At 47.6% G+C, this 13,913-nt stretch overlaps 2 protein-coding genes across 3 annotated transcripts; one reads left to right on the top strand and one right to left on the bottom strand.

The window, feature by feature from the left end:
- The first annotated feature begins 2,291 nt into the window (after positions 1–2,291).
- Positions 2,292–6,174, top strand: si:dkey-112a7.4. 2 transcript variants are annotated; one of them, XM_036548608.1, is made up of 3 exons: positions 2,292–2,430; positions 2,951–3,235; positions 3,527–6,174. In XM_036548608.1, exons 2-3 carry the CDS (start codon positions 2,983–2,985, stop codon positions 3,610–3,612), a joined length of 339 nt encoding a protein of 112 aa, XP_036404501.1. In that variant the 5' UTR covers positions 2,292–2,430; positions 2,951–2,982; the 3' UTR covers positions 3,613–6,174. The 2 variants fall into 2 exon arrangements, with proteins under 2 accessions (XP_036404501.1, XP_036404500.1); XM_036548607.1 differs by having other exon boundaries at positions 2,294–2,430; positions 2,904–3,235.
- A 473-nt stretch (positions 6,175–6,647) lies between these two features.
- On the bottom strand, positions 6,648–13,224 carry cldn7a (claudin 7a). Its single transcript, XM_036548606.1, has 4 exons — positions 12,668–13,224; positions 7,850–8,014; positions 7,291–7,375; positions 6,648–7,113 (listed from the first exon to the last, which is right to left on the bottom strand). Exons 1-4 carry the CDS (start codon positions 12,888–12,890, stop codon positions 6,951–6,953), a joined length of 636 nt encoding a protein of 211 aa, XP_036404499.1. The 5' UTR covers positions 12,891–13,224; the 3' UTR covers positions 6,648–6,950.
- Positions 13,225–13,913: the final 689 nt, after the last annotated feature.

The raw sequence follows: 13,913 nt of genomic DNA, 5'->3' as shown, positions 1-13,913 counted from the left end.
ACCCATAATGTCTGTGCCGTGTGTACTGGTGCAGATATCAGTGTAACCCATAATGTCTGTGCCGTGTGTACTGGTGCAGATATCAGTGTAACCCATAATGTCTGCGCCGTGTGTACTGGTGCAGATATCAGTGTAACACATAATGTCTGTGAGCTCGTGGGTGAGGAGTGTTGTCATGGTGGGAATGTGTTGCAGCAGCCTGGGAAGGTGTGCATTTAAATCTGTCTGTTGCCTCTGATTGGATTTGACTTTCAGAAACAAAGTTACATATTTTATGACTCTTTTTCATACTTATAAGTTTCATACGAACAATGCAGTGGAAAAAAAGATACTGCAGTCTTCTGTAATGGTTGAATTTTTCATGAAGTGAAAGTCAGATACTGCAATTCAGAATTTGTTTTAACTGACTTTTCAAACAACTTGAGGGTAGTGGGTTAGTGTGGAGTAGTGATTGGAGTGCTGGACCTGAGGGTAGTGGGTTAGTGTGGAGTAGTGGTTGGAGTGCTGGACCTGAGGGTAGTGGGTTAGTGTGGAGTAGTGGTTGGAGTGCTGGACCTGAGGGTAGTGGGTTAGTGTGGAGTAGTGGTTGGAGTGCTGGACTCTGGACCTGAGGGTAGTGGGTTAGTGTGGAGTAGTGGTTGGAGTGCTGGACCTGAGGGTAGTGGGTTAGTGTGGAGTAGTGGTTGGAGTGCTGGACCTGAGGGTAGTGGGTTAGTGTGGAGTAGTGGTTGGAGTGCTGGACTCTGGACCTGAGGGTAGTGGGTTAGTGTGGAGTAGTGGTTAGAGCGCTGGACCTGAGGGTAGTGGGTTAATGTAAAGTGGTGGTTATTATATTGAAAGGAAAGACACTTCTGTTCTATCTGTCAGCACAGCACAATGTCTATTTTCTTCCAAATTACAGTCCCAGAATGTGTAAGATCTGAACTTGTAAGTGACCTCAGGTTAACATCTGCTAAGCCCACTAATCATGTGATCAGAAGGAGTCTGTAGATTGGTATCTCTGCTGAGGCCAGTAAGACACAGGGGTATTTTGAGGCTGGTGAGCTGAGTGTAGAGTCTTACGTTACATTCCTCCTTTTCTGATACCAGGCAGAAACTGATGTAGATGTAAGTTTTCTATTTTTGTGCCCAGAGCTTACAATGGAAGGAGAAGACATGTATTCCAGCCAGGTATGGGATGTGACTGTAGATAAAGCCACAGAGATACACCAACAGCAGGGCGACAGGATTTATTCAGGCTGAACGCTGCACCAGAGAAGAATGTGAGGTGCTGTTTGAACATGCCTTTCCCCAGGCAAGATCTCTCTGGCCGATGGACCTAACCTCTCTGTGAAACCAGAGATAAGCAGCTTATCGCCCCTTTATTTTGCCTCATTCTTCCTTCTCTGTGTGTGTGTGAGGGTTTTTTTTCTTCGGGGGGGGTTGAATTTGACCTTCGTCTTAGAACACGAGGGGGACTTCTGCTACAGTAAGAAGATCAGCGAGAACATTCCAGAAAAAGACCATATGCAAAAACATACAATTGTGCTATGAATGGTTATACTTACTGTCACAGTCGCCAGAATGATGATTACCGACAAGTAACTGTTACTTGACATCGAAAAAAATCGTGGAAACGAGACAAGTTTATGTCAGACGTTTTACATAAAACTTTGACACAGCTAGCCTGTCCTATTGCAATGAGAATTTGTTGTGTGGCGCACTGACACGTGTTCTGCGTCGGTCTGTCCTTTTCTGTCTGTACTGTTGTTTTATATCCTTTTGCAGCTCTGAGAAACAGCGCCTGCGAAGTGCCCACATGTAAATGTAATTCCGGTGCGCCCCCTCGTGGTAATTTGTGGACCTGCATTGCATAGCCACTACAGTGCATGCAATGGGCTCCACACTGTCTAAACTGAAGTCTGTTTATGAATGACCTGTGTGAACGAACTTAAGTGACTCGAAACAATTCATTGGTGTGAAACGTGAAGAAGATATGGACTCAGACATGAAACGTATTCATTTATTCATTCATTTTTTGAGTTAGCCTTCTTTATGATACAAATATTTAGGGAATATTTCCCTTACATATTGTCTTGCCTGTTTATCTATTTGTGTATCTGTGTTTAGAAAATACTGGAATTTTAAAGGGCAGCTGGGGCCGCGTGTTACCCACATTATTTTCATGATACATGCGTGTGTGGGGGAGTTTTCTCGCACTGATTACCACACTGGCTCATTACCATGTTGCAGAGCGCTCTGCGCTATGACGCAACCGGCACGGCGCTCTGGGAAAGCCCCAGTCCCGCTTACGACAGGCGCTCCTTCTCCTTTAAGAGGTCGGGACTTCCTGGCGAGTCTTGTGCTGTATCAAAATAGACCCGACAATATCGCAGATTCGCAAGGGGTACGCGACGCCTTCTACATCGAAGACGACAGTTCATCGTAAAGGTCAGACTCAAAATTACTTGGGAAAAATATATAGAAAGGAAAACAAGCAACAATACTGTGTAAAAACAGGAGGTGAGGGTGTCGGACGGCGTAAGGTGGACGCACCTTGAGCTGAAGCTGTGACGCTGTGGCTTAGCCACTACGCCGTCGAAACTTAGAATAGCCATCGGAAATAATGCTTACGATGCGATAAAATAGCTGACTAGGTAGTACTAGGTGTCTGTGAAATTCATTTATGGGTTACTGTACTCACATTCACGTTTTCTACGTATGACAGATACACTGAAACACAGAATCGCAGTCGGCAGTGGGGAAGTGATCATGCGTGTCTTTTTCCTGGTTACCTCAGTGTAATGGGTTATTAATTATTAACAAAACACGGCGTCCTCCATTTTCAAAAAATGTCTTCGCTTTTTATGTAGCCTATATTTTAAATTGTGGGTTTATAGGTTGCGCATTCGTTCTGTTACCAGCTCCTGAAATACAAGGTTCTGTATGCTGTACTGTTGCGGAAGTACAGACGCGGACAGCTCTAGCGGGGAGGAGGCATTGATGAAGACAGAAGGCGAAGGAGAACGACAACGTGAGAACGCGCGGCCAGAAGCTGAGATGTACGGGATGTCGGGTATGCCGGATCTTCTCCCTCCAACTGGCCCCTACCAGCCCGCTCCTGTCCGCTACGACCCGGGACACCCGCAGGGCAACGGGAGCGGGCTAAACCGCAGCCCGCTGAGCTTCGACTCGCCCCAGAGGAGGCTCGGACAGCGGGCACCGAAACTGGGACAAATCGGACGCTCGAAGAGAGGTGAGTGCCGCAGTTTGTTAACGAGAGGAAGCCAAGAACAACAGACTTTACAACAGTAGTTTGCGGGGCAGAAAAAGGGGACCAGTAGTAGCCTACTCGTTTTCTTATAGCCTATACTTCCACTCTGTAAACTCATTGGTTTATGAACGATCAATTAGGCCTATTTGGTGACTGCGTGAACACTACCGAGGGCACAGAGTCCTTACAAATGGGAGTTAGTCGACGATTTTGGTATGATAACGCGTGCAGTCCACGCAGACTAATCCTTTCACCGTTCTTTCTTTTTTAAAGTGGTGATAGAAGACGAAGACTTGGATGACATCATGAACAACAACGGGCCATTTCCCATCTCCCTCAACCTCTCACCCGTCGCCTAAAAGGTCAAAAGGCCATTCTCAGGCTGTCAGGCCAAACAGCATCATCAGCGCCGCCTTTTGCTTCTGGCAGACTCAGCTGGACACGCTGACACCGCAGCCGGCGGGCAACCTTCCCGCAACGTTCCTGAACTGTAGCAACACCGCGATGTTGCGACAATTCACGGCAACGTTGGAAGAAGGAGACTGTGACGTAGCCGGAGTCTGTCACTGCACGCGCATTTGTTGTATCTTAGCTACTGTTCTGCTTCGGAAGTGGGAAACGCAGGGGTTAGATTACGGACCTCCTTTAGGCCGATGGAAGTTGAGGGAGGGATCACTCTTTATCTTATGATATATACCTGTATGATTATTGTAAACCACTTAAGGGCTCACTGCACACGCTCATTATAGCCGGTGAGGAATGGTGCACTGTGGCGTTGCAGCGACATTGCACCTTTCTGGGCTGTATGGGTTTTTTTAATCTCATGATTTTAACGACCAGGATGATGCAAAATGTAACCAGTAAAACAGTCAGTCAGTGAACTGGACAGAGACAGCGTGGGGGAGGCGGGTGTCAAAACCGCTAAAACTGCAATTGACATAGTGACGGCAAAATTTGCACTCTGACTCTCTGTCGATATTGAAACTGTCTGAATCACCGGCGCAGCATTTTGCGGCTTTGAATGGATCAGATGCTCGTTAGATCAGCAGGGGACCGCAAGGTTTTCTAAAACGTTTTGAGATATTGCTGTTTGTTTATATTACTATGACCGAGCGAGAATTATTTTTTTTAAACAGACGACATTGGAACTTATGTAAAACATATCACAGTACTGAAGCATTTGACTGTTTTGTGCGTATCAGGCGTGTAACACGAGGTGTAACTCAACTTTCCTGTATGCTAGTCACGTGCTTGCAGGTGTGTCGGACGGGTGGGGGTTATATTTATTAGTATCACTAATATATGTTTGTTTGAAATATTTCATAAGATTTTGTATGAAGGTACTGTTGTTGAATGTGTTGCCAATCCTCGTTCAGAGCAGAAAATTGCCAGGTGGCCCTGCAAAAGTCACCTTTTGTAGACAGTTTTGATGAGTAGGACTGGGGGCATGTAGAGGGGTCATTTTCTGCATGTTTCCTGCATTTCTGGGCACTCTTGTTACGGACATACTGCATGTTTGTTTTTGTTATGTAAAAATGCAATTTATGTATGGCTTAACTGTCATCTGCGTGTTGTAAACGTGTCTATCTGGTGACAAAACTGTTAAATTGACAACCCTGAGCTGCTCCGTAATGTAGGATAGAAAGATGAACCTTTAGTGAAAAATGGAACTGCGTTATCTGTACCTCAGGAGTAACACAGCATGTACTTACAAAAATGTGGAAATTGTTGGAGCACATATTTTCATCATAGTGACAGAATTATGATGGTTAATTAATGTTTTCGATTCACTCGCGTCTTCAAGCTTTGCACTTTTGGTCACCTGCATAGTTCTGCAATGTGCCAGCAGGTGGTAGTAAAATCACACAAATCAACATGGCCTTTCCAGGCCTCGCATTTGCGTTTGCCTCCTGTGGTGACCGATTTGCTGTATCTGAACAGTTCAGGTACGGACTGGATTAAAATTGCGTACATTTTCACTGGCTTCTGTGGATATTTGAACCACATCCCCAGTCACGTTATTCTGACATTCAAGTCACAAATTTAATATTGATAAACGCTGCACAAAGAAAAAATGTCACGGAAAAAAATTGGCCTTTCAATTTTTTTATTAACATTTTCACAAATAAAATACAGCTATAAAATAGCTCTATGTTGACATGGGAAAGGAGTTAATTTAAATGCACACAAACTCCTCCACCTGAACTCTCCAGCCATGACCGTAAAAAAAAAAAAAAATTGTTGAAAGGGGCAGAAAGTAACCGCACACCAGGATCATTACAACCCACAGACACCTGGGAGGAGTTTCCAAACACGTGATACAAAGGTACAAGAGTGTCCAGGCAAAAAGGCCACTAAGTGGGCAATGTGGCTAGAGGCTAAAGGAAGGGACAGATCATCTCCATGCCAACACTGAACCTGGGACCACAACGCATTCTGGCTACTTCACCATGTGATATAGGGCGGTACCCAGATCAGTTATGGGTGTTGTAGTCAGGCCCTGGACAGGACGGTGCTGAAAATGACTGGTAGATTACACATCACAAATATAAAAAAAGACAATTTCACAGTAAAAGCAAAATGGGTGGGGGGGGCTCTACAGTTTAAAAAAGTAACTGTTCACAATGATCATGAAAAAGTGTGGAAAGCATTCTTCCCATCTAATGAAATGTTCCAATGCGTTTTGCATTTTGTGGAAAAAAGAAACAGAACAATGAGCTACTCTGTGTGCTGTAGGGACAGAGTACCACACAGGAACACTGCATCAGAGGCGCCTGTGTTGGGACAGAGTACCACACAGGGACACTGCATCAGAGGCGCCTGTGTTGGGACAGAGTACCACACAGGAACACTGCATCAGAGGCGCCTGTGTTGGCACAGAGTACCACACAGGAACACTGCATCAGAGGCGCCTGTGTACAGTAAAACGCAGCACATCGGTCACGCCTGTGTCCACGCTGCACCCCACTGTTTCGCACAGCAGAGTCGGGAGTGCACCGTCACCATAGCGACAGCGGAGTGTAAATCACTCTCCCTTTGTCCGAGGGCTCGGAGGAGGCCCTGAGAATGGGGCTGAAAGCCGGACTTTACTGCCCTCCTCGGCTTTGATCCAATGCTTCAGACCCGAAATCAAAGCGGTTGACTCCTCCAGGAAGGTAATAATTTCTGCCCTCCCGAACCGTGAGGTGAACTGCGCACACACCCACACACACACACACACACACACACACACACACAACGCACAGTGAATCTTTCATTACTCCTGGACAATGTAATGTGTGTGCAGATAGGCCCTGCTGGGAGAGGCTTGGGAGAGACAGTACTGAGGACAGGGCTGGAGAGAAGGAGTGAGGGAGTAGGGGCAGCAGGAGGGGGAGGGAGGAGGCGGGAAGAGAGGGAGTGACGGAGAAATGGAGAGGAGGGAAGGGAGGAAAGAGAGGGACAATATGCATTTTCACATGGGTATGTCTGACGGTATGCCCCAAAATGCAATCAAAGCCCGTGGGCATAAAAATATAATAAAAAATGTAAAAAATATGATTTCATGGAGGAGTAACAGACGGCATACACTGGATCCAAAAAATAAAACTTTCAGTATACCAAAAATAAAAAGCAAAGTCATCGCCATTGACCCAGTGTGGAGGCAGAGCTTTCTTCAGTGTACCAATGAGGGGGGAGGACAGCCACCAGGGGGCGATCACACATACTCCTTGGTGCTGCTGGGAGGTCGGGCAGAGGCCATGGGGGGGTATTTGGACACCTGTTTGCTCCTGGGGCAGGAGGCGGCGAGCATGGCGCCCCCGAGTACGTCTAGGAATGAGCCAGCCCAGGCGATGAAGATGGCCGCCCCAAACTCAAACCTGCAGGGAGAGAGAGAGAGAAAGTTCCAGAGAGAAATGTCTCAGAGGGAATGCTCCAGGAGGCTGTCTCAGAGCTGTGGTCGTGTGCGTGTGTATGTGTGCGTACATGTGTGTGCGTGGGAGAGAGTGGATATTTGGGAGGTGGGGTGAAGAAGGAGAAGCTGAGGGGAGACTTACTTGGTGTTGACCGGGGTGAAGGGGTTGTAGAACGCTCGGATGACGTTGTGGGCGAACCAGGAGCATGCCACTATTGCACAAAGAGCTGAGAAGCCGCAAAAAACATGGAGGAGTGACTATACAGTGCGAGAAACAGAGTTTTCCTGTAAAATGGCTGAAGACACACCTAATTCATCACTATGATGTGTACTTTTCTTCCCAGAAGCTGCTTGTAACCTCTTAGTGATAATTTCAGTGATCACACAGCAGAAATTCCTCCTCCACATTACTCCCAGCCGGCCCCCTGGCCGAGTTCAGTACAGAACTCCTCCATCGCTGCCGTCCTCTTTGCATTGTAGCGTTGCATTGTGAAAGAGGGAACACTCTCCAGTCCAAAAGACTGCCACAGAGAAATGAAAGCCTGACCCTCCGCCCCCAGCCCCCGTGCCCTGCTCCTGCACTCACACCCCCCCACATACCTCCCCCCAGTAGGACGATGCCCCTGCCCTGGACGCCTGCGTCTGCTGCCCCCCCCACAAAAACACACACACATCGCCCCCCCCCGACCCCCCCCGCTCACCTCCCACCAGCAGCACGATGCCCCCGGTCATGGCCACGCGGGCCTTGCGCACTTTGTCGTCCCCCCCGCAGTTGGTGCACTTCATGCCCATGCAGGCCACGCCCAGCCCCGCTATCGACACGATGATGCCCACGATCATCAGCGCCCGTGTCGCCTGCAGGGCACCTGAGGGGGGGGGTAGGGAGGGAGAAGGGAGAGAAATGGAGAGATCATTCATTGGAAAGGGTTTTTCCTCATGGTCTTCCACAGTGATGAATCACTACCTCCGTGATGTATCGATGTGTGCTGCTGAGTTTCTCAGTTGCAGTTTGCCAGTTCCTCACTCCTGACAAACACAGAGAACTGAACACAGACCAGAGAGTCACACACACAGGTTCAGACCTGGTTTGAGTCTGAGCTGTGTCACTCCCTGATGATGATGAGGAGTCTGTAGAAGGGAAATACAGCCGATTCTGTTCTGTCATCAGCCTTGTCACCCTGCTGGGCACTCTGGAGTCAGAAAATGTCCGGGAGATGTACCTAGCCCCCATTTGGCTTTTGCTCTCCTGATGAATTGTGGGAATTGTAGTGTGAAAAGGTGGTGATAGGCATGCGTGTGTATGGGAGGATATCACTACACTCAATGCCCTTCCTGTAGGAGAGCAGAGTGGAATGCTTCATCTGTGATTCCAAAAGTTATGGCAGAAAGGGGGGGGGATGTACAACCCCTCCCGAAACACACAGAGCAGTTACTCATGCAGTAAGATGGGCAGGACTTGGGGCACCATCTCATCACCCCAATACCTACAAATGTGGGAAATGTGGTGTGGTGAGCGGGTAACGAGGCAGGCAGATGGTAAAGCTCCATCCCTCATGGCAGTGGATGAACCGAGCCCGAGAAGGCAAACTGATAACCTCATTTACAGACACATGAGAACCTTCTTCAGGGAACGGCAGTGTCCGCCTAGCAGTCATGAAAGGCCTTTGGTTAAACACAGCAGAATATTTCATTCTGTCTGTCCTGCAAGACGAGTGCAGATCCATCTGTTCTTTTGTGAAAGGAGTCAGTGAAAGTACAGAGCTGTGAATCCGATTGGTCACTCCCTCCCCTCCCCTCCCCTCCCCCACCCCCCACCCCCTCACCCGTGAAGCGGACATCCTGAGAATCTCTGAACAGGGGACTGAGGAACCAGTCTGTGCCAGTATATCCCTGCGCTCACAAACAAAGCTCCAACTGCACAGGAGAGGAGGAGGAGCGGCAGGAGGTGGAGCAGGACCGGGAAGAATGACTCCTCTCCCGTTCAAACACAAAAAGCTCTTTAACGGCACATGCAAATGAGTCTGTTCCCAAGCCCCCCCCCCCCCCCCCGTCACTCTCTCTCCATCACTCCAGCGTTCTTTCCCGCACGGATTCCATCTCCCACCTGTCGGGTGGGGGACGGTTCAAACTGGTTTGAACCGGAAGTTTTCCAAAATTTAAGTGTATCGCCCCCCCTTCCCCATCTCCCCCCACACCCCCAATTCCACGGTTAGGAACAGGTTTGAGCTGGAAACACGTGGCGCCAGGGGGGCGTTGTGCTTGGGTGGGCGTAACAGGGCCCTGCCCCTCACTGTGTCTTAAACCTGGGGGTGGGACGTGCACATGCACCCCAGCCCGCTGCAGTTGCCACGGCAATGTCCGCCATGCCTCACCGGTGGGCACAAAGCGGACTGGCATTTCGGACGCCCATCCGTCAGCCGGCACAAAGGCTCAGCGGTACAGCTGGGCAACCGCTGGCCCCGACGCCCGGGTGACTTACAGCCCTCTGAGCCGCGCTCATTACCGAAATGCTCCCCCTCCACACTGTGCGACTCCAAACTCTGCACTCGGCCTTCACCTCGGCCCCACAGGTCCTCACACACTAACACTGCACACACCTTACACTGCTCTCATTTACCAATGCAGTAGAGTGGAGCCTCCTCAATATTTTTTATAAACGCAAACCTAGGGAAATCGATTGCTTTGATGTAAGTGCTTATTGTCTCTGAACTAACAGCTTAAAATAATAAAAAAATGTTTACTTCAGAATGGATATTTTATGGAAAAATAACGACATTTACTTTGAGAAGGATCTTGAGAGCTTTTTAAATGCAACTGCTCGGCTCTCTTTATCAGTTTCCACTTGTGTGAGTAATATTTACACAGAGATTAAGTCCTACATAATAATGACTGCTTATCAGGGCCACTGATACACAAGTCAAACACTGATAAGCAATTCAAGCTAGAGACCACTGGCCTGTTTACTGAAGTGCCTCACAGCGCAGGACCCCACATCAGAGGACCGTTAACATGCTGTCACAGCGCAGGAACCCCACATCAGAGGACCGTTAACATGCTGTCACAGCGCAGGACCCCACATCAGAAACACAGCCCCTTCCCTGAATTCCCTGTCCTTCCCTGCCCCCTCTCATCACCTGTTCATTTAGCAGGTGCCCTCTTACAGGGTGGGCTACATTCTTCCCTAAGCAATTACAAATGTATCTTATGCATATTCTGCCTTGGACGCAACTCGGCTCCTTGCCAAAGGGCAAAACGAGAGACGATCATCTGGGAGTCAAGCCTGCAACCCCCAGGTCAGTAACCCAGTACTCATGAATAGAAATGAGCAGCCAGACTCAGTATGCATGACTCTCAGACTGAATGACTGTCCATTAAATCAAGAATCTACACATACCTATAGTGATTAGAGCAAGGATCAGTCAAGTCATGAATATTCATAGGTGCCTGATACAACCTCAATCTCAGGAGAACCTGGCACTGGCAGTGGGGAACAGAACCCTTATTGTACTGTACAAGGAGTCTGGTTTTGGTTAAAATGGCACTGGTGTGAAATAGAGCTTGAAACAAAACCAAAAGGTTGCATTTTCAGTTCTCAGGTGGGGTAATACTGTTATACCGCTGAGTAACATGTCTCACCCGAATTGCTTCAGAAAATATGTAACTAGATAAAATATCTGATCTCCCCCCAAAGGGAACAGGTCTGTGCTCTGGAAAGACTCAAATTCCTGAGCTGAGTGATGTCATAAAAGGAACAGACTCCTCCCACAACACATTTCAGTCCTGGCAGTGTGAGGACCACAGCATCTCGGACTGGCTCTACTGAAACACTGCTCCCTGCTATAAGGAAGGATTTCGCTGACTGAGCAAAAGGACAACAGATTTCTGTTAGTGCCTTCCGCTCAGCACGCACACACCTGACCCTAAATACCACAGATGTGCTTGCTAAACACCGCTCTCAGTCCCTGGAGAACTCACCCGGGAAACCTGAGGTCTACCCTGCCTCAGTTCTCTAAGGAGGCGTGACTCAGCACAGACCGGCCCAATGGCAGCCAGGCTAATCATTACCGTGGCAACAGTGGAACCAAAGTGCATCCAATGCTGCACAAATCAGCAGGGGAAGAAAGGCTTCATGGGACATTACCTCAGATGTTTTTCCACACTCACACAGAAACACAAAAAGCCGACAGCTCTACATCTTACAACCTGACAGCGTTTTCTACGCTAATAACTCAGTGTTACCCAATATATTGCTGTTGATGTGGGGCCCCAATACATTTACTGACACAAAGGCTGCCGTTTAAACTGAGAAAACAAACACCCAGGAGAAATGCCATAGCTACTGTGTCACATGAGGATAATATGTTAAGTTTAGACCACAAGCTGTCAATCAGACAGCAAACCTGATACATAGATGTGACCATTTTTGCATACAGTATTGTTAACAATTGAAAAGTCTACTGTAATCCACCTCAGGTCAGCCAGCTTACCAGATTTAAATGTGAAGGTTTGACTGAAAGTAGACACCTGTGGCTGTTGGAGGAGAAAATTTATGTGAGGGAAAGAGTGTTATTGGACAAGCCAAGCGTTCCAAACCCAGGTTAGGGTTTAATTGGGTGTGTGATTCATGGGACCAGCTAGATGCTGCCATTCAATTTGTTTTCAACTACTCATACTTTTGTTATGGATTTACACAGGTGGATATTTACTAAAAATCATGGTTACGTTTCTGAAAGGAACAGCAATGTATATGCAAAAAAGACTTTAAAGATCCTTATGAGACACAGTACTTTGGGCGTAGGCTGAGCGAGATAGGTTCCCCTCAGTGTTGAGAGAAGGTAATATCGAACTACACTGTAACGCAGCAGTATCCAGATGAAACCTACGCTCCCGGTCAATCGCCTCTCTGCCCGAGATATGCAAATTGCTCGGAACAATAAACCAACTGTTTGGTAATAAACGGTTGCTTTTAGTAAAGAGAACCAGAGAGGAGGGTGATTAAGGCGCCGAAACCCCCAGGCGACATCTTAATCCGCCCTTCTCGTCAGATATCTCCGCTTCAACAGGTATGGGCGGCGCTAGAGATACCCAAGCCCAAACACCAGAGAATGCACAGATGCATACACTGGTGCTTACGCACTCCTGTTCTGAAACATTGGAGATCACTATGAAACATGTATCCATCAATCCCTTGTAGCCAATTACTTACTTTAAAACACCTTCAGGTTTTACGTTGGTCACCAGGGCGCACTGCGCGCTGGGGGAGGTTCACCTTTTGCTAAGGATAAGGTAAACTCCAGTAACAAATCACTCACTCTCCCTTAGCAATGATCTACAGGCGTATGTTTGCCAATACACGTACAACACTGGAGGTAAATTCGTTCGAAAGTTCAGGCACCTCGGCGTTTCGCTGGCAAACGACGCTGGATAATTGCGCATACAAATTCAGTAAATGGTATCACAAATAATACTTAAACGGCGTTACTATATTGGCTCTTACTTGTTCTTAACCTGCTACTTACTATCAAGCTGCAGAATGGAGTCGTAGACTTTGCACTGCATCTGTCCGGTGCTCTGAAAAGCGCAGGACATCCAAAGACCTTGGTACATCGCCACTGCGGTGATGATGTTGTCTCCTATGTAAGCCGACATCTTCCACTGCGGGAGGATAGTGCCGATAATCAGTCCAATGACGCCAATAAGCGACAGAGCAAAGCCTAAAAGCTGGATCCCAGAGTTGGCCATATTTAAAACTAATTCAGTAGGAAAAAACACCAACGTGAGCGCTCGACCGCCGATATAGAGCTAAAAATGTATATTAAAGAGCACAAAGTGATTTTCTGTGAACAGAAAATCCTTTGTGGCTGCACCAGTCTTCACAAAGGGTCTTTTATGCTCTCTACACCTGTTGACGAGAAAGAAGTTGACTTTCTTAACTGTTGTAATCTCTAAATTTTCTCGAAGCGATGGGAGAGTAACAGACCCCTATCCTCACGATTCGCTAAAGAAAAAGCGCTCGCTCCGATGTTTTAACTCTTCAAAGTTTTCGAGCGGATCTCTGCTCCACCTGCCACGCAAAGCCGCACCTTGAATTTGTAATGAGAAGTTGTCGGGGACGAGCGTTTTAAACCTCGGTGGAGAGGGGAGGGGATGCGCGCAGCTCACGTCTCTTTTCTCGCTCCCGTGAACTTTTTGCAGTTTGCTGACGTCACGCGAGATATAGCCCGAGCGGGCAGCCGTGGCCTCCGTTAGACGCAATTCATTTCAGGTCGTGCGGTCAACGCTTACTGCACTGACGATGACTATTTGTTCAGTCACAAAAAGCTGACATGGCTGTTTCACTTTCCCAGGCTGCTCCTGAATGAGAACTACCTATAAACTGCCTAGAGCCGGTATCTAAGCATGCCTCCCTGACCTTTTTCTCCTGGAGTGATATGTCAGATGTAAAAAGGAGGAAATATGAGTAATTTGTCATTCTTTCCCTCCTAACAGGAAAGCCGTATTGAAAATAGCGGCACCGACTGGTAAACCTTTCTAATGAACTTGTACACATCTGGTGAGCTGTAAAATGAAGGTATAAAGGGTGGCCACAGAATAACACAGTTTCACAGGTGAAGACAATCTGCTGGAACACTTCAAATTTTATTCTAATTTCTAACAGACAATGGTGTGGATCTTGTCATTGAAAAAGCACGACTGAATTTTTCATTAATGCAGCTTTGTTTTTAACCAGCTAAAATAACAGTGCTCCTTTTATTGTACAAAAAT

Source organism: Megalops cyprinoides, chromosome 16 (assembly GCF_013368585.1).
Source record: "Megalops cyprinoides isolate fMegCyp1 chromosome 16, fMegCyp1.pri, whole genome shotgun sequence".
Taxonomy (NCBI): domain Eukaryota; kingdom Metazoa; phylum Chordata; class Actinopteri; order Elopiformes; family Megalopidae; genus Megalops; species Megalops cyprinoides.
Note: the sequence above shows the minus strand (reverse complement) of the source record. Positions and strands in the feature narration are given on the sequence as shown.